Below are 21,038 nucleotides of genomic sequence, written 5' to 3' on the forward strand. Positions count from 1 at the left end.
CCCACAAAAATATGCAAATTCCTGAACAATACCCAAAGAATCTAAGTACCAGGAGGCAAAACAGACCTAAGGGTTAACTTGTTTCAGAAAAGAGGATGTTGAGAAGACCAAAGGTACTTTCCTAATGTTGCCCATCTCTTTGAAGAGCAGGAACTGGTGCTCCCCACCTTGAAATTACCTCTTTTTCTAAACCCACATTTAATAGGACTCCCATGTTTTCTTATTTAGCCCAAAGAGAGGGTCTGCAGAGTTTCTTAGACCTAGGAAGAGAAAACATAGATGTAGCTGAATGGTGATTCTTTCAACCACACCTCCACTACCTTTTCAGGTGTGGAAATTGCCTGTTAGTGGGCCATTCTTCTGTGTCCTTGCCCTTTCTCCCGTCTTTCCAAGGAAGGATGAGGGAAACCATTTCTCGCTCTCGCTCTCTTTCTTTCTCTCTTTCTTTCTCTCTCCTGTTCTTATCCAGATTCTGCTGCATTTGATGGTTTCTACAGAAAAAGAACAGTGGTTTGGCTTGATTAGATGTAGCAAAGCTTACCTCTACCAAGAGGGGGAGGCAGATGGGAATTCTTTGTTCTTGTTGACATAAATGGAATATAATGTGTGTTTGTACCACTTAAGAAGATTCAGTTTTGCTATGAAAAAACAAATAGCCCGTTTGATTCCCACATGGGCCACTGTGAGCCGCACCCACCTTAAAAAAAAAAAAATAATAAAGTAGATAGAGCTTACATGTCCTAAACATAGGAAGAGAGAAGAGCAAAATGAATTAATACATTAATAAAGCACAGATCATATTACCTCCAGGTTGATAGTTAATCATTCCTAAATGTGACACCTATTCTGACTCTGTGTGTTTGCTGCCCAAGAAATGCAGACAAAAGCCATAGCTGCTGAGCAGGTTATGGGTGAGGCACAGGCACATTACAACAATGGCAAGGAGGACTTGCCCCTGTGTCTCTCCAATGAAGCAAATGTGTGCTGGCTCCAGTCACACTACTCAGTCCCCATGCTCACTCTCAACACTGGCCTTGTAATCACAGCATCAGATGGGAAGGAGAGAGACAGAACACAAGGCTACTGAGTAGCAGAACATTAGGTAGTATGATCTTTCCACCCACTTGCACTTATCCTAGGTGTATTAGCCTAGGTGTTCAGGGAATTAGATAAGTTCGATTCATGCAAAGAACTCAGAACAATCTCTGGCTCATAGTATTTTCCTAACTCAATAAAAAGTATTTCCATTATACAGCACAACATACATGTACATTTAGACTCTCTTTGACATTCAGCAGTCAACAATGACCAATTACTCTGAATTCTGGCTCTTGCTCCACTCCCCCCTTTCTCTTTTTTTGGCAATCCTCCTCCCCACCACCACTTAATAGCTGTGTGTGACCTTAGGTGAGATGTATTACCTCTCAGTTCCTTAGTTTTCATCTGTAAATTGGGGATGGTGATAAAAGTACCTCCATCCTTGAGTTGTGAGGATTAAATGAGTTAATACATGTAAAGCCCTTAATTGTGCCAAGCAAAAACCTCAGATAAGGGGCACTACTGTAAAGAACAAGGGCAACAGAAAACAAATATGGCAGATTCTAATCCAATTATATTGGTAATCACTTTAACATTAATGGTCAAAGTATACCAATTAAAAGTCAGAGATAGAGTAGATCAAAAAACAATACCCAACAATATGTTATTTACAAGAAGCTAATTTGAAATATAAAGATATACTACATACAATTGTGGAGGAGAGAATGTTCTGTGACATGAATGCTCTCTGTCCTATGAGGGACCTGGGCCAGAAGGAAAATTGCTTTCCTCAAAACCCCCCTAGAGACTGTCTGATCGTAATTGATGTTCATTCTGATATAAATCAACAATCCTCCCTTATCTCCTGTTATGTGCCAGTTCCTGGAACAGGCTGTTGACCTAACCTGGTTAAGCATAAACTAATTTTCTGTACCTGGTAGCATTCACGTACTAGTACCCATGACTATTCTCCTCTTTACTCTATATAATTCTTTGGTGACTGCCAAGTGGCACAGAGATTCATTTCATCTTGCAGCAACCCAAGACATGCCTCATATGTAAGTTGCCCTTATTAAACCAGACTGGCGTGGCCAGTCTCTCTTTGCCCTCTGTTCATGGAGGTAGATATTCAGTCTCAGAGCTTGTCCCTGGGTCTGCATGTACAAACAACAGTAGTCCCCTTTTACCCATGATTTTGCTTTCCAAGTGTTCAGTTAGAAGAAGAAAGATCTAAAATCAGTCATCTAAGTTCTCACCTTAGGAAACTAGAAAAAGAAGAGCAAATTAAATCCAAAGTAAGCAGAAGAAAATAAATAATAAAAATTAGAGCAGAAATCAATGACATTGAAAAGAGGAAATCAATAGAGAAAAATCAATGAAACTAAAAGCTGGTTCTTTGAAAAAATAAGTAAAATCACTAAAACTCAATCCAGGCTAAAGAAAAAAAGAAGGAAGACACAAACATCAGAAATGAAAGAGGGTACATCACTACAGATCCCATGGACTTTGAAAAAGATAATAAAAGAATACTATGAATAAGTCTATGCCACGAGTTTGATAATTTAAGCAAAAGGGAATAATTCTTTGAAAGACACAATCTGCTAAAACTAACAACAACAACAAAAAGAAATAGACAAACTAAATAGGCCTATAACTATTAAAGAAACTGAGTCAATAATTAATAACTTTGCAAAACAGAAAGCATCATGCCCAGATATGTTTACTGTTAAATTCTAAAAAAGTATTTAAGGAATTGTACCAATTTTCTACAATATCTTCCTGGAAATAGCAGAGGAAAAAATCTTTGTTGTTGTTAAATGATCTTTAATTGAAATATTTTCCTTTGTAGTTCTTAACTAGCTGGGCATTCCACTGCACCACTGTTGATGTCATCTGTGATGTCATGTCTTGAGGGTGGTCGCCATCAACATTGCAGCCCACAGACTGGGCAGTCCCCAAGATCTCTTTAATGGCTCCAGAGAGTTCTCGAGCTAAAGGCCAGCGCTGCGACTGTTGGGCAATGTTAACAATGTCATCAAAAGTGATATTTCCACTGTGTTTAATGTCTTTTTGCTTCTTTCTGTCTCTTGGTGGTTCTTTGAGGGCTTTGATGATCAGGGCAGAGGCAGCCCTCAATCTGGGCTGTCTGTTCCGAATGGTCAGTTTTACTGTGATCCTCACACCTTTCCAATCACTAGTTGTTTTGACAATCTCATCATCAACCCTTTTTGGAGACAGACCAGGGGGACCGATGTTAGGGGCCAGGGAAGATGTGGCACCTCAGATATATGACTTTGATCTTTTTGGGGGTTGAACTTTGGGGGCATGGAGGAGGTGGCTGGTGTCGAATGAACCCAGATTCAGGAGGATGGAAAAAAGTTGCAGCTCCGCCTCCTCTGAGCAGAAATCCGAAAAAAGGGAAAACTTCTTAACTCATGCTATTAGGCCAGCGTCATCCTTGTACCAAACCAGATGAAGACACCGCAAGAAAACCAAACTATTTCTCATGAATACAAATACAAAAATCCTCAATAAAATATTAGCATATCTAATCCAACAAAATTTCTTTCTAAAGATCATTAATATTATCCGTGTCAGATTAAAGATTAGAGAATTGAATTAAATGCATAACACATTTATCTTTTTATATATTTCCCACCAATAGTACTGTAATCCTGTTTGTTCAGAGATGATCACATTAAGAGTTATAATAATACGATGTGAGTTAATCCATTCAACCTGCGGTGGACCAGATTCAATCCTGGGCACAGGCCATAGTGCCTAGCATTATAACAGACGTCTACTGTTATGGATGATTGACATGAGATTTGTTCAGACAATTTGAACATCGTAATCAAAGCAGGGGCACTCCCAGCTGGCTTGACAGCCTGGGATATGTCCACACACAGAGCCAGGTTGCAATGATTGGGAGTGCTTCAGGCATTTATTCAGTTTATTTCATTAGCTCTAAAACTACGCCAAACAGTCAAGTCAAGCGTTGCGTTGAAGTTTTACCTCAGGCCAGAGATTTTTAAACTGTGGGTCATCAAATTTGTGGATTACGACCAACATTTAGAAAACTAATATAGGCTTAAATATACCCAAGTGCTACTCACACAGCAATGGCAAATGCTGTTTTGTCAACTTTTTGTTTCAAATGTTTTATGTATGTATTGGGTCACGTTGTAAAAGTGACTGATATTTGAGACTCATGGTTAAAATCGTTTCAGAGACACGGAGACGTGGAGTATCAGGGGTGGGAATTTAGTAGGGCAAAGCACAAAGACCTCCAGGAAAGACTCACGCCCAAGAAGGTACAGACGTCGGCGCATTGACTCGCTCCCGCGAGCTCGCATGGTTAAGAGAGAGGATTGGTCAAACCGTGAAGCCCCCGCCCACAACATCTCGTCCGCCAATGGCTGAGAGGCCACGGAGGGGCGGGGCGAGCCTCGAGCGGGCTCCTTAAGTAGCGGCTGTGTGATGCCCTTGTATAGTAGCCGTGCGACGCACAGCCACAGTGCAGAGCCGGATGGAACGACGTCCGACGCGCCGGATCTTCTTCACGGAACCATGTCTAGGAAAGAAGCCGGCGCCAACGCCTCTTCCTGGGTCGTTGCTTCCCGTCGAAGCTCGGCACTGTCCCAGGCTCCGGCAAGGAGGCCGGCGGAGGAGCCGAATCGAAGAGGTCGAGGAGGCCGTAGGGGCGGCAGAGGTGGCGGCTGGAGGGATTCCTCCGGCCCCCAGCAGCCTGTAGCCGATGGTCCCCAGGAACCGCCGCTCTGCTTTGGTTTGAAGCAAGACTGGATTGGCGTAGTGATTGGTGAGAACAAGAGGATGGGTGTGCTGGGCAGGGCCAGGAGAGGAGAATGGGTGGGGCCAGGGGCGGAGCCTGAGCAAGGGCACCGCCTCACTCTCCTCGCCTCCAATTAGCTGCCGCCTAGTGAGACTCTGGTCTCTCCCGGTGATATTTTAATACCCGCTGGTACTAGAATGGTGTCACTTAACGCACCTTTTGATTTTTATAGAGACGATATTTTGGGAGAGCAAATTCTTAGAAGACTTTGGAAATCTTTGGGCTGAAAGATTAGACCTTTGACAGATTATCCCAAAATGAACAAAACGGGTGCTGAAATCAATCTGAACACCGTATAGAGTCATTAACCAAAGATAAGAAGGTGGATGATATTATTATAGGGTGCTCAAAGCGTTAGCCATGTCTTGTACTCACGTAGTTTAACTTAAATGTGATTTATCTGCTGAAAAACAGGCTGTTGTTTTCTTAGTATATCTTGAGGCTTACAAATTCATTTTTGAAAAGCATTTAGAAAGGATTAGATTTGCCCCATGTATTACCATTAAGTCAGGATAAAGTCCAACATTTGCCCATTAGGTATGGCATCTAATATTTTATTTTACCCCCTTTTAAGTTGTTCTGAATAAATGAACAGATTTTGTAGACTATTTTTTCTTTTTTTTAAAGTTTTATAACAGGTTGTTTGAGCCCAATTTACAACATATGCTAGGGAGCAGGATTTCAAATGCTCCAAAGAATAACAGCTTTGCAGCTTATGTAGGCTGCTATTACATAGAGCACTACCAAGACTGGTTGCTAGAACAGCCAGAGATTAATTGACCCCTCAAGATGGCTCAGTCTCAAAGATCTGAAGAGTGATGCTCCTTAAACGAAAGCCACTAGGTTTGCAATAAAAAAATCACTTACGTGGTGTCTGGTTGGCTCAATTGCTTGGAGTGCAGTGCTCATAACTCCAGGGTCACCGGTCTGAGTCCCACATGGAACCAGTGAGCTACGCCCTGCACAACTAGATTGGAAAAAAAACCGACTTGACTTGGAGCTGATGGGTCCTGGAAAAACACACTGTTCCCCAATAAATTTTTTAAAAAATCACTTAAGCACCTGTGAAGCACAAGCACTGTGCTAGAGAGCACTCACTGAAAAGGGTGTCCTGAAGCAGAAGTCACTTGGTGTTGGTTCTGGATCCAATTTTTAAAGATTGTGATAAATTCCCCTGAAATCTATGTAATTTTACTAACAATTGTAACCCCAATAAATTAAAAAAAAATTGTGATAAATTCAACTTTAATTTACACATAATTTTAAGTGTACAGTTTACAGTACAGTATTAATTATAAGAGTAATGTTGTATAGTAGCTTGAATGTTTTCATCTTGCATGACTGAACCTACCCTTTGAATATCTCTCCATTTCCTCCATCCCCATCCCTGGCAACCACCATTCTGATATGTTTCTCTAAATATGATTACATTAGATGCCCCATAGAAGTAGAATCATGCATTATTTGGTTTTCATGATTGCCTTATTTCACTTAGCATAATGTCCTTAAGATTCATCCATGTTGTCACAAATGGCAAGATTTCTTTTTTAAGGCTGAAAACTTCCAGTGTACACATACGCCCCATTTCTTCATCCAATAATCTGTTGACATTTAGAATTGTTTCCATCTCTTAGCTATTGTGAATAATGTTGAAGTGAACATAGGAGTGCAGATATCATTTTGAGAGCCTGACTTCCATTATTTTGCATAAATGCCCAGAAGTGGGATTGCTGGATCATAAGGTAGTTCTATTTTTAATTTTTTTAGGAACCTCTGTACTGTTTTCCATAGTGGCTGTACCAATTTACATTCCCATCAACAGCGCACAAGGGTTCCCTTTTCTCCATGTCCTCCTGAACACTTGTTATCTCTTCTTTTTGATGATGGCCATTGTAACATATATGAGATGATTTCTCATTGTGGTTTTGGTTTGCATTTCCCGGATGATTTCAGCATCTTCACCATATATACTTTGTTGGACATTTGTATGTCTTCTGTAGAGAAATGTCTATTGAAGAACTTGGACCATTTTTTTTAATTGGAATGTTTTGTTGTTGAGTTGTACTGTGCAAGGTTTCCAATTTCTCCACATTCTTCCCAACACTTTGGATCTAATTAGTTTGCTTGGGCTGCTGACAAATCCTTAGTATCTACCTCCAGAAGAGGAGCCTCCTACCACCCACTAAAATTTGGAATAGAAAACTCTTGATTCCCTTTTTCCAAACTGAAAGTGATTATTGGACCCTAGGAACTTTTGTTTGGATGATTTGGGAAAGAACTAGAGAAGGTTCTTTGAGGAAGTAGGTAAAACCCCCCTTTAAAAAAATTCTTTATTTTTAAAAACAGGTCGTGGTGGATCAAAAATAAGAGACATCCAGAGTACAACAAATACCAAAATAGAGGTAAGTGATCTGTGTTCTTAAATCCTTAAAGAGTATATCATTCATTCCTAACTCTAGTTTCTGCTCAGTTCTGTTAAGTTAGATGAGTTGCCAAAGCTCTTCATAGTGCCATTCTTTTCAAGAACTCACCTAAGCTGTGGTGCATTCCAGGTCTAGGTTTTTTGACTCATAGAGGTAAAAATTTTTAGAGATAATCTGAAGAATGAGGTCTCTGGGGACTATTTATCATGCCCTTCCTGACCCCCACTCCTCAAACCTTGAACTGTTCCTGTTCCCAATCTCGGTTAGCAGCCATATCATTCACCAAGTTCCCAAGCCAGAAATTCTCCATATCCTAAAACCAGTCCATCATTGAGGCCTTTCATATTTCCTGTATTTCTCAGGGGAAATCACATCATTTGGTGGCATTTTCCCCTAAGTGAACCATACTGCTTCCAGTGTATGTCCTCTGACCATTCTCCACTGTGTCCAGAGAGGTCTTTCTAAAATACAAGTTATGGTTGTTCATGACCTTTTCCCGTATAAAAGCCTTTTATGGTATCTCAGACACTGATTGATAGCAATCCTATGTTTACTTTATACTTTTGTACTATTTGAAGTTGAATGATTGTTGGAGGGAGTAAAGGTGAGGCGACTTCAGTCACCTATTTTTCCCCTTGTATCTAGATAATAAAAGGGTGTCCTGAAGCAGAAGTCAAAATTTTTGGCAGCAAGACAATGCAGACAAAAGCAAAAGCAGTGATAGATAATCTTGTTAAAAAACAAGAAAATTACAACTCACAACACAGAGTTGGTAAGTAATTTTTACCCATTAGAGCCCTGTAAAATTTTTTTAAAATTCATTCATTGTTATAAGCCATATTATAGCTGATATTCTTACTGAAACAAAGCTTTAGGTTGTCATCATTAAATCTAGTCTGTTATAGGACTTTTTTCTGTGGAATCCCAGAATACTTTTTCCTCCGATGAAAACACCTTGTCTCTGTGATTAAGCCTAGCAGTTTTACTTGTAGCAACTGATGAGTGAAAAAACAAAATAACCTTTCAGTATATTTCTCTTAATGATAGAGCAAGGATTAGTCCTGCTGTTCTGTCTCTATGGTCTCTTCCTTGGAACATAACTGACTTTGAAAATTGCCTAATTATTTGGTATTTAAAAAATCTCAGATCTACTTGGACTAGAGAAAAAGCCATTATTGAACCACTTCCAGAAGCAACAAGGAAGTAAAATGAATAAAGTCTTGGGTTCAAATGGCAGCATTGGCTCTTAGTGTTTCTTGGGAAGAAACCTCTAAGAAGTCTGTAAGACTCCATTTCTTCATCTGTTAACCTGGAGTAACATCTACCTCACAGGATTATTGTAAATATTAAGTGATATGTGTGATTTATTAGTAGACACTAGGCTCTCATGCTATTTAACTTTTCTTCTCCAGTAAGTTAAAAATGTTTCCATTTCATAAACCTGAAGTATATAACTAATGCCAGAAACCATGACCAGAATTGTCATGGTAATGTAACAGTAAAACTCTAAATATTGCAAGCATTATTGTCTGGTTGTTAAAACACAACATAGTAAAATGGCTTTGGGGATTTTGAATTGGTGGGATTTATTTTGAAACTAATTTGGTAAAAATATTTTAACAGATTTTGTTACATTCCAACCTTCTGTTCGAAGAGATGTAAGGACAGACGGCAGTGTTACAGATCAGCCACTGATAGATTGGGATCAAATTCGAGAAGATGCTTTGAAATGGGAGGAAAAAAAGTGGGCAGGTTAGTGCTGCATTCTAACATATACATGTGGTGTTGATGTTTCTCTTAATTGAGATTTTTATCCTCTGTAAAATGTGTTACTTTCAGTAATAAGCTCTATATGAAAAATGATAGTAAGATTTGCAATGCTGCAATTAGTCCCTAGGGCATGATACTTTCTATGTTATGATCTATGCTATAAAATATTAAACTTATTTACACCTTATTTGAGGTTGCAAAAGTTTAACAAAATAGAAGGAAAATTGGGCCCAAGGGGAATATGAAGGGAATTAACTTTCTGACCATAAGTTGTTAACATTGTTGCTGTGATTAAGCAAAAGTTGGTCTTGGAGTAACCTGGCTGACAAGTGCAAAATAAAAAGGGAACAACATTTAATAGAGCGTACTGTTCTTGAGAAGACACAGGTTTTTAGAATTTGTTTAATTTTAAATGAAATTCTCACTTGGAATAATATATGGAGTATAATGTTCCACATTATAGTTACCAAATTCCAGAGTAAATTTGACTATCAGAATGAGGCAGCAATACAACATCGTTCAAAATAAAAAAGCGAATGCACTAATATGTGACAAATATTAAAGATGATTAATACCGCTATGGTAGTCAGCCTGTCTGCACATTGTTTTTTTCATTGCCACCTCAACAGTATATCTGTTGGGGAGATTTGGAATGGGAGACGAGAGAAAGGATTTAAGTTTGGAGGATGAATGATAGGCATTTAAGAAAGAAGAAAGTAGCTTCTGAAATTAGAGTAAGGATACGTATTTTATTTCTAAATAGTAATGAGATGGACCTTTGAAGAAAAGATAAAATCAGTTTACTATGTTTGAGAGCTTTATCAATTGTGATGGTTCTTGTAAAGCATAGTTTCTTTTATTTTATACTTGATTAATTTTATACTTAAAGATCTCTTTCTTGGATGAAAAAACGTAACTAAAACACAAACCAAAATGGGAGATCTCCTAGAGTCTGGCATAAGCCTGGCTGGCAAAGTGTAGAGCAACTGTGTAAAACTCTATGTGTGCAAGGAGAACTTGATGTACATTTTAATTTGATTTCTGTTAATTGAATAAGTGTTAGTGAAGTGTAAGTTCTCATTATTTATTGGAGTTTGAATTTTCACATTTGTCCCAGATTTACCTCCAATTAGGAAAAACTTTTACATGGAGTCAGAAACAACAAGTTCAATGTCACAAGCACAAATAGACAATTGGAGGTGGGTAGTTTGATTACTTCTTTAAGTTTTGTGTAGTTATGTTATTAAATTAACTCAGTAGGCAAAGATTTGAGATGATTGCATTTGAAGTTTATATCTTTCATATTCAAATGAAAACTTGATTGCATCCTACATGGTGTTTTAGAGCATTGCTATCCAATAAAACTTGCTGCAGAGATGGAAAATGGACTATATTTGTGTGTCTGCTAGAGTAGTTGCTATCCATATACAGGTATTGAACACTTAAAATATGGCTAGTATAATTGAGGAACTGAATTTTCAATTTAAAAATTTAAATTTAAGGACATGTGGTGAGTGCCTGCTGTATCGAACAGTTTTAGAGAATTATTTTTATACAGTTGTTGGAAATCATAAGGAATTGACCTGATATCTGAATAAGAAAACACTTTTTTACTCTTCAGTCCTTATTATCTGGAATTAAAAGGTCCCAATGGCAACATTTTTTTTTCTATTAATATCTGTTATAAAACTAAGATAGTATGGTACAGCAGAAAGAACAGTTATTCTGGGATTGGAGTAGGGCTTAGACCTTGGACAAGTAGCTAATGATCACCTGTCAAATGAGAATAATTCCCACTTCATAGGATTGTGGAGGATAACTTAAGGAAATATGTGTGGAACATTGTCGGCCCTCAAGTATTTGCCAAATCTGATTTTGAATCATGAAGCACATATTTTTCAGGCTCTATTCTTAACCTTCCCATGAAACTTTCCATGGCCCATTCATACATACAATGTAATATTTTTTCTTTTCTCTGCAACTATTCTGATAAGAAAAAAAAATGGGCTTACTTCTATTTCTTAGTAGTTACATTTTATTATAACTTTACTAACAGTCCGGTTTTAGTTAGTTGCAGTTGAATTTCTAGATATGACCTGAACTAATGCCGGAAGATTTCTTGCTTAGGGAGTAAAGTGACCAAAGCCACTAATATTCGTCCTATTTTTCCTTAAAGGAAGGAAAATTATAATATAATGTGTGATGACTTGAAAGTTGGTGAGAAACGTCCTATCCCCAATCCTACTTGTAAATTTGAGGATGCTTTTCAATGTTATCCTGAAGTTATGGAAAACATTAAAAAGGCAGGTTTTCAAAAGCCAACACCAATTCAGGTATGTTGAATAATTTTTTAATTCTAATATTTCACTGACCATTTTTGCCCCCCCAAACAATATCTGATTATTAGAAATTAAATCATCGGGAAGCAACTGTCTCTAATGAGCACTCCCCCAGCACCTCCTACAGCACCAGTACCTAGCACTCAGAAAATATTTGTGGAAAAAACTTAGGGGTTGGGAGAAAAGGGACACTTAACAAAAAGAAATGCACTTTTTATTTTACTATTTATCATTCTGTTTCAGTCACAGGCATGGCCAGTAGTTCTACAAGGAATAGATCTTATAGGAGTAGCCCAAACTGGAACAGGGAAGACATTGTCCTACTTAATGCCGGGATTTATTCACCTTGACTCTCAACCAGTGTAAGAATTTCTACAACTGGGTTCTCTCTTTGTAGGGGTTTAATCGATAGGGATACCAAAAAAAAAAAAAGCAATAAAAGTTCATTTCATATATTGCTTTGGTCAAAAGATGATGCAGGGGGCCGGCCGGGTGGCTCAGGCGGTTAGAGCTCCGTGCTCCTAACTCCGAAGGCTGCCGGTTCGATTCCCACGTGGGCCGGTGGGCTCTCAACCACAGGGTTGCCGGTTCAATTCCTTGAGTCCCGCAAGGGATGGTGGGCTCTGCCCCCTGCAACTAAGATTGAACATGGCACCTTGAGCTGAGCTGCCTCCCGGATGGCTCAGTTGTTAGTTGGAGCGCGGGCTCTCAACCACAAGGTTGCCAGTTCAACTCCCGCAAGGGATGGTGGGCTGTGCCCCCTGCAACTGGCAACTGGACCTGGAGCTGAGCTGCGCCCTCCACAACTAAGACTGAAAGGACAACAACTTGAGGCTGGGCAGCGCCCTCCATAACTAGGATTGAGGGAGCAACAACTTGACTTGGGAAAAAAAAAAAAAAGAAAGTCCTGGAAGTGCACACTGTTCCCCAATAAAGTCCTGTTCCCCTTCCCCAATAAAATCTTTTTAAAAAAATAAATAAAAAGATAATGCAGGGAAATGCACTTGTATTGTGCTCATCAAAGTATAAATTGACAAAACATTTTGGGAAGCAATAGGTGGTATGTACCAAAAGTCTTAATAGTGAAACACTGGAAAGGAATTTTTTAAATTATGTCCAGTACAATTGTGTGAGAGAATGGTTGACACAGGAAAGCATTGGCCATGTTAAATGAAAAGGCTTTATCTGGGCCCCTGGATTTTTTTGTGTGGCTATTTTTCTATATTTCTCCACTTTTAATGGTGAATGTATGTGACTTTGGCACTCATTTCTACAAATTTTCAAACACCGAAGGAATGTACCATGTATCTGAGACAAATACTTAAATCTGTTTTCTCTCCTAAGAGCCAGAGAGAAAAGGAATGGACCGGGCATGTTAGTCCTTACACCTACCCGAGAATTAGCTCTTCAAGTGCAAGCTGAATGTTCTAAGTATTCATATAAAGGTCTTAAAAAGTAAGTCATTTCTTTGGCCATCCCTGCACCAGCATCTTAATCATTTGTAGCTTTATACATTCTCCCATTCTTTTTCACACATTTCAAGAATCTGATTGGCTCAGCATGGATCAGGGGTGGGGTCAGTAACAATGATACAAATATGGCTCTTTCGGGGACACATCATTGTGGGTTGATGGCTGTGGATAGTTCTCAAAAAGGGGCATAAACTACCAAAGGCATCAGATACTTTTTTTGATTTTATATACGTTTTATTTTGTTATACCCAAAATGCTTCAGTTGGTTGGGATTTTGAGTTGTGATGGGATATTCGTTACCTGAACATTAACCTCTACTTTTTTTAAAGTGTTTGTATATATGGTGGTGGAGATAGGTATGGACAAATACAAGACCTGACAAAAGGTGTAGATATCATTATTGCAACTCCCGGAAGATTGAATGATCTGCAAATGAATAACTTTGTCAACCTGAAAAGCATAACCTACTTGGTAATCAAATGGAGTAGGGGTTTGGGATACTGGGAGGAAGAACTGAAATAGTCTTTTAGAATGGCTGTCCATTTTATAATGGTTTTTTATCATAGGAATATTTCCCATTCCCTCTCATATGTTAAAGATTTTAAGACAATTGTATTTTAATGTTTTTTAATAAATGCTGGGAAATATAGATATGTACAAGAATATTAAAATCCACATAGATATTTTAGATGTAATTTTTTTCATTAAATAGATTTAGAATCTATTAGCCAACTTAAAAAAAAATCAATTTATGTTACAACTACAGACAGCTTTTTTTCTCCTAGAGAATTTAAAACAGTGGCTTAGATAATAGGGGAAATGAGAAAAAAATTACCTCTTAGTGTTATGAAGAGAGAGCATACATATTAGCTACCTCTCATATCTAATCTAGCCACAAACATTTTTAATGCAGGTATTAGATGAAGCTGACAAGATGCTGGATATGGGATTTGAACCCCAGATAACGAAGATTTTATTAGATGTGCGCCCAGACAGGCAGACTATTATGACAAGGTAGATATATGCCTAATTGCTAGTCTGCGGAATAGAATCTGTTCTTTTTGGTTTATTTTCCCACAGGATTTTTAGAGCATTACTTGAAAGTATTTGGAGATCCTTAGGTGAAAGACATCGTGTCATCACTTACATAGCTATTCAGTGTAACAGTGTAACAAGGACTATTGGGTTTCCTAAGTTACAGATAGAGACTTCTATAAAAACATAGAGGGGACTCCTGGAGGGGAAGCTGTTTCATAGTGGGGTCTCATATTTGAAGAAGTGATCACCTGTCTTTAGAGGTCAACATTTGATTACTGAATATGTTTTTGCCTAAGATAAAACTGAGGAAGTAAGGATTGCTATTTAAATACAGAGTGATCTGTGCACTATTTTCTCCTTTGTATCATTAGCATAAAAAAGAATAGTACATAATTGAGGAAATACAGAGAAATTCCTCACTGTTTTCTTATTAATCTTCTCATCAGTCACTACTATGAAAGTATAAAAGGTGGTTACTTACTTGAAGAAACATTTGAATTTACATATCCTTTCATCAGTACACTTTAAAATGTTTTTATTTGGCATAAGCACTTAGTTTTGCCTGCTGACATTGTATGAAAAATACAAGGTTTTTTGTTTTTTTGATTTTTTATAAAGACCAAGAGATAACTAAAACTTGAATTCATTTTGCTTTTTCAATGGTTGGAATTTAAAGTATAAGTGTCCTTTACCTTGAGTTTATAAACCTATTTATTACACATATTTAAAGGTTTTTATCTGGTAGCTTCACTATAGTTGAGCAAATTTTTGTGAAGTATACATTTTCTGTAAAATCTGTCTTATGGAAAAATACTAAATTTGTCTTTCATGGGCAAATTGGTTCATAGCATTCTTAGGGAAACTTAGTAATGTTTGACTTATAATAAATTTTTAATGTTTCTGTGTCATGTTTTGTTTCCAGTGCAACATGGCCATATGCTGTCCGTCGACTTGCACAATCTTATTTGAAAGAGCCCATGATTGTTTATGTTGATACTTTGGATCTAGTTGTAAGCCTGTTTTTTTATTATTATTAAAAATATTTCTTATTAATTATAGAAACTTTAGTAGTTTTTGTTTTGGCATGTCTCCTCTGCCTTAATTTTAGAGCAAATACTAGATACATGATTTTATCTGTAACTCAGTATATATGTCTAAAAGACTAGTTTAAACATATCTATAGTACAATTATCTCACACCTGAAATTTTAATACTCCTTTAATACCATCAAATATCCAATCAGTGTTTTTATTTTCCTAATATTTCATGTCTCATTTTAATTAACCCTGTTAGAATCAGGTTCTAAACAAGGTCTACATCTGTGCACATATTTAACTGGTGTTCTCTGTGAAGTTAGGATAGATCAGTGGGTGAAGATGTTGTTAGTAATTATATAATTTATAATTAAAGATCTCCATTATATCTCTCTTTCGCTATGAATTTCTCTGGTCTTTCACTTAATAGTTGTAATTTGCCTTTCAGTTAATCATTAATAAGAATTGACCATTTTTACTTACTCACTTATAATAATGGGTCATTGCCTAGGCTCATTTCATTAGGTTTCATGACAGGCAGGATAAATGCCTGGTTCTTTCCTTTCATTAAATGTTATTAAAATCTATTTTATCTCTGTGTCAAAAAGTGGTACCAATGATATTTTGAACTTTTGCATTAAATTGTCAAAATACTCATTGAATGGAAATTCTTGTGTGTAAGGTGATCATCTTCTTTCATTGTAAGGGCTGTACCCAAAATTCATGAATGTTTTTGTACGCTTAGCCTCACCCCATGGTTATTTCTTTTCCTATAACGATAACCAATTACTTTCAACATTCAAGAGTTTCCAACATCTCTTGAGTGAATAAATAATAAAAAGTAAAAAGCCAAGCTAAAAATCCTTGAGTAGAAACAGGTAATTTTGCAAGGATCTGCCTTTTTCCTGTTAGCAGTTTATTAAAACGTTAACCAATGATAGAAATAAGATGTATTTTGAGCCACGGTATGGGATTTCCCCATCAATGCTGATGTACTATGATCTTTGAATCTTTTAGGCTGTAAGTACTGTGAAACAAAATATAATTGTCACTACAGAAGAAGAAAAACGATCTCATATCCAAACTTTCCTAGAGAGCATGTCTCCCAAAGACAAAGTTATAGTGTTTGTCAGCAGAAAAGCTGTGTAGGTATTTTTTTCTTTTACATCCTTAATCATCAGTCAAATTGATTTATTTAGCATTATTTCTATTTGTATACTAATTTCAAGTGGGGGTGTATATGTCTTACAGTATGTCATTTCAGACTTTTGCTAATAAAGGTAAAATAGTGAATTGATGGTGGTGTTAGAATAAGCTCTTAGAGTCACTGACTATCTTTTGTTTCAGTGCTGATCACTTATCAAGTGACCTGATTCTCCGACATATATCAGTAGAGTCTCTGCATGGTAACAGAGAACAGAGTGATCGAGAGAGAGCGTTAGAAAACTTTAAAACAGGTACATTTACACAATTATTATTTGTTGCATTGTAAGAGTATGCAAATGCATGTGGTTGGCTAAGTGATAGCTCCTTTCCATGGAACCCATTTCTAAGTTCTGTCCTCAGCTTACAAGTCCCAAAACTTTACTTGTTAGAGCTCTAAATATTAATCAGACTGTCAGAACAATCCAAATTCAAAGCGCTAATGTTTAGACCTGGATGTCAAGGTAATAATTTGCAATGGGAAATTATTTCTATAAATTACCTGAAAGGCTTATATCTCTGTGACATGGCTCAGATGATTCAGGGACCATTTGCTGAACTGTGGTATCTATTGTGTTGTAACTTGCCAGCAGTTAAAAAGAAAGACTAACTAGCCCTCTCCCATTTTCACTACCTTAAGTGTTTTAATATTAAAGGCAATAATAGTTCACCTGACTAGGTATTAGGGGAAAATACACTTTCTGATCGGTCTGGGGTTGGTTTATGCCAGAAAGTGTCTATATTCTTTGGGCTTTACTCTTTAGGTAAAGTGAGAATACTGATTGCTACTGACTTAGCATCTCGAGGTCTCGATGTCCATGATGTCACACATGTCTATAATTATGATTTTCCCCGCAACATTGAAGAATATGTGCACAGAGTAGGGCGCACTGGAAGGGCAGGGTAAGTAAGCGTTGTCTGCCTATGAAAGAAGCCAGCCCTGGCTCCTCATTACCTCCTCAGACATTTTGACCTAGAAAATAGCTTTATTCTCTTGCCTGTAAATTGAGCTGCCTTAGAACATGCTTTGCTACTTGATTCCTATCCAGTTGACCTGTTCCAGGTTCAGCCAGGCCTGTTATGATCAGCTGCATGTAACTTTCCGTCCACTCTTTGCTTTGTACCTATAGTGTCACAAAACTGACTTACAACCAGTGGTTACTCCGTTGTCAAAGCTGGCATGTGTAAGAGGACCTTTTCTCTCCCTGAGAGCACTACTGTCATAAACCCCTTCTAATGTGCTGTTTAAACAACTGCAGATTATTTAGATTCCAAATTGCTTTTTTATTTTTTTTAATTTGTATTAGAATTTATTTAAGCCATGCTGACAACAGCTACTGGGAAGCAAGATCTCAAATGCTCTCCCAAATTGTTCTTTGAATGATGCTAAATCTTGATATACAATACATATTTGGTCTTGTGAAAGAGTTGAGGTTTTACTGCTGCTGTTTTTATTTCAATTTGCTAACTGAATAAGATAAATTGTAAATCAAATTACCTGAGTTTTTTTCCCCATTAAAGGAGGACTGGAGTGTCCGTTACCCTTATCACTAGAAATGATTGGAGGGTTGCCAACGAATTAATTAACATTCTGGAAAGAGCAAATCAGGTGAGAATAAAACTCATTAGAATTCTACCTCATATCACTTATCTAATGTTCAAATAACTTAATTTATTCTAAGTACTGGGGCTTACTACTTACCAGGAAAGACAGATATTTAACAAGTAATTGAACATGAGGGCAGAGATAAGCAACTATAATAGCACATAATTGCGGAACCTAATCTAATGGGGGTGAGCATCACTGAAAACCCTGCTGAGGAAGAAACAGTGAATTGAGAGAATTGTAGAAAAATGGGATAAGTGTTCCAGCAAGGGACATACTCAGGCCTAGAGATGAGAGAGCACAGAGTAGCACCAGGTGAGGCATGTTAAGGTCACTGGGAAGCAACTGGGGGTGATACAAGCAGTGGATTAGTATAATGATGGGTGTTTTTAAGATCAGTCTGATACCTTAGCTTGAAGATAAATTCAGAGTTTAATATGTAAGGACACACATTTCATTCTGTTTGAAAGATATCATGTAATCCGCTATGGAGAAGATTCTCTGATTGAAATGATTTGGAGGCATTTTAGCTTATTGTAGAAAAGCTCTTATACCAAGAGAAAAATTTCAACACTAATAACACATTTAACGGTTTCAGAGCATCCCAGAGGATCTTGTGTCGATGGCTGAGAGATACAAGGCAAACAAACTGAAAAAAGAAATGGAAAAAAAGTTGGGGAGACCCCAAGGAAAACCCAAAAAGTTTTCTTATTAATGTCTTTGAAAAGTGGTACCAGCCTACTTATAGGAGGTAAAATTTGCATAACACATGGACTTTCAGATGCCTGTTTTCCTTAACGAGGCTTTGTTAGTATGTTTATTGCAATCGGCATTATCTCTTGAGTCTTTAACATAATAAATTATTAGGTGTTATTCTTTATCTGTTATCTAAATTCCAGTTAATATCTTTACAGTTAGAAGTATTAATTCAGAGTTGAAAAAATACACTTTAAATTGTACAGAAAGACCAAGAGTGTAATGGATTGATGGAGGTATAAATTGTCATAACCTCTTCTGAGCAATTTGGTAATGTACCAATTAAAATACATATACCTTTTGATCCAGCAGTTCTTCTTCTAGGAGTGTATTCTATAAGTATGTCTGCAAGTACAAGTAAAGATTTATTATAGCAATATTTGTAGTAGGACAAGACTATAATGTAAATGGCCAGTAAGGCACCATATGAATAAACTATGGAGAAAATATTTTTGCAAGTCATATCTTGTTAAGGGATTAATACCTACAATATAGAGAATTCCTAAAACGGAACAAAAACAACCAATCTGATTTTAAAAATGAGCAAAAGACTTGAACAGACACTTCTCCAAAGAAATACACAAATGGCCAACAAACATATAAAAAGACCTCAACCTCACTCATCACTAGGAAATGCAAATCAAAACCACAATGAGGGGCCGGCCCAGTGGCTCAGGCGGTTAGAGCTCCATGCTCCTAACTCCGAAGGCTGCCGGTTCAATTCCCACATGGGCCAGTGGGCTCTCAACCACAAGGTTGCTGGTTCAACTCCTCGAGTCCCGCAAGGGATGGTGGGCTCCAACCCCTGCAACTAAGATTGAACACGGCACCTTGAGCTGAGCTGCCTCCCGGATGGCTCAGTTGGTTGGAGCATGGGCTCTCAACCCACAAGGTTGCTGGTTCGACTCCCGCAAGGGATGGTGGGCTGTGCCCCCTGCAACTAGAAAACGGCAACTGGACCTGGAAGTGAGCTGCGCCCTCCACAACTAAGACTGAAAGGACAACAAGTTGAAGCTGAATGGGCATCCTCCACAGCTAAGATTGAAAGGACAACAACTTGACTTGGAAAAAAGGCCTGGAAGTACACACTGTTCCCCAATAAAGTCCTGTTCCCCTTCCCCAATAAAATCTTTTTAAAAAAAAGCAAAAAAAAAAAACCCACAATGAGATCACTCCACACCCATTAGGATGGCTCCTATAGGATCGCTGTTATCAACTAAACAGAAAATAAGCATTGGCAAGGATGTGGAGAAATGGAAACCCTAGTATGCTATTGGTGGGAATGTAAAATGGTGGATCATCCACTATGCAAAATATGGCAGTTCCTCAAAAAATTAAAAATACAATACAGCAATCCCACTTCTGGGTACATATCCAAAAAGAATTGAAAGCAGGGTCCCTAAGAGATATCTGTACACCCATGTTCATAGCAGCTTTATTCATAATAGCCAGAGGTCGGGGCAACCCAGGTGTGACTAACTGGATAAACAATGTGGTATGTAAAAGCAAGTTCTGACATAAGCTATAACCTGGTTGAACCTTGAGGACATTATGTTAAGTGGAAGAACATTATGCTAAGTGAAATAAGAACAAATAATGTATGATTCTACACACATGGGGTACCTAGAGTAGTCACTCAGAGACAAAGTAGAATGGTGATTACCAGGAGTTGGTGGGAGAGGGGAAATGGGGAGATGTTTAATGGGTAGAGTTTCAGTTTTGCATGATGAATAAGTTCTGGCAATTGGTTAGAACAATAAATACACTTAACATTTAAACACTACAACTGTGCACTTAAAAAATTGGTTAGGATGGGAAATTTAGTTTTGTGTATTTTATCACAATTAAAATTTTTTTAAATTTGAAAACAGCAGTTTATGTTCTTTTTCTACTTATTTTTCAGGACTCAAGATATTTTAGAGATACACTACTTAAGCTATATGGAAATATGGAACATACTGGCATTGTGAAGACTGATTCTTAATAGTGTTTTAAAATGTAGAATTCAATATTTTATACTTTAATCAAAAGTATTTAAACTTGAGTTGAAAATATTTTTCATGGATATTAAGGAATGTAGCAATTTTTTTTTCACTTTTTACTAAAGTAAACTTTGTCTCTTGTAATGTTGCTGTATTAAGGCCAGTGTGTAAAAAGTTTAAAGTTTGTCATGGCAGGGAAAAAGATACTGTTAATTAAATAAAAATTTTCTATGATAAAAAGATAAGCTGATATCTGTCTTTCTAAATAGCCTTTTAATTTTGTGTTTGCTAAATATTTATTCAGGGGTACTTTTCTTAAGAGATTACACTTTACCTACATTGAAATGAAACAGTGAAAAGATTTCATGGGACCAAAATATACAACAGCTATTTCTTACATTTTAGCCAGTAGTTCTCTGCTAAAAAAATCTTAGGAAAATAATTTCATTTCCATGAAAGTTTCTTTGACTAATGATATTCCACAACTTTCCTTTACAGTTTTCTCTTATATATGATGGTTACTT

General features: G+C 37.3%; 1 protein-coding gene across 1 annotated transcript; it reads left to right on the plus strand.

Moving 5' to 3' along the window:
- The first annotated feature begins 3,028 nt into the window (after positions 1-3,028).
- On the plus strand, positions 3,029-20,711 carry DDX43 (DEAD-box helicase 43). Its single transcript, XM_019749273.2, has 17 exons — positions 3,029-4,858; positions 7,238-7,293; positions 7,960-8,086; positions 8,938-9,066; positions 10,202-10,283; positions 11,261-11,417; positions 11,667-11,785; positions 12,768-12,878; positions 13,225-13,366; positions 13,809-13,909; positions 14,856-14,943; positions 15,985-16,112; positions 16,315-16,424; positions 16,935-17,073; positions 17,692-17,779; positions 18,375-18,527; positions 20,436-20,711. Exons 1-16 carry the CDS (start codon positions 4,519-4,521, stop codon positions 18,489-18,491), a joined length of 2,034 nt encoding a protein of 677 aa, XP_019604832.2. The 5' UTR covers positions 3,029-4,518; the 3' UTR covers positions 18,492-18,527; positions 20,436-20,711.
- The last annotated feature ends 327 nt before the right edge of the window (positions 20,712-21,038 follow it).

Source organism: Rhinolophus sinicus, linkage group LG05, assembly GCF_036562045.2.
Source record: "Rhinolophus sinicus isolate RSC01 linkage group LG05, ASM3656204v1, whole genome shotgun sequence".
Lineage (NCBI taxonomy): Eukaryota > Metazoa > Chordata > Mammalia > Chiroptera > Rhinolophidae > Rhinolophus > Rhinolophus sinicus.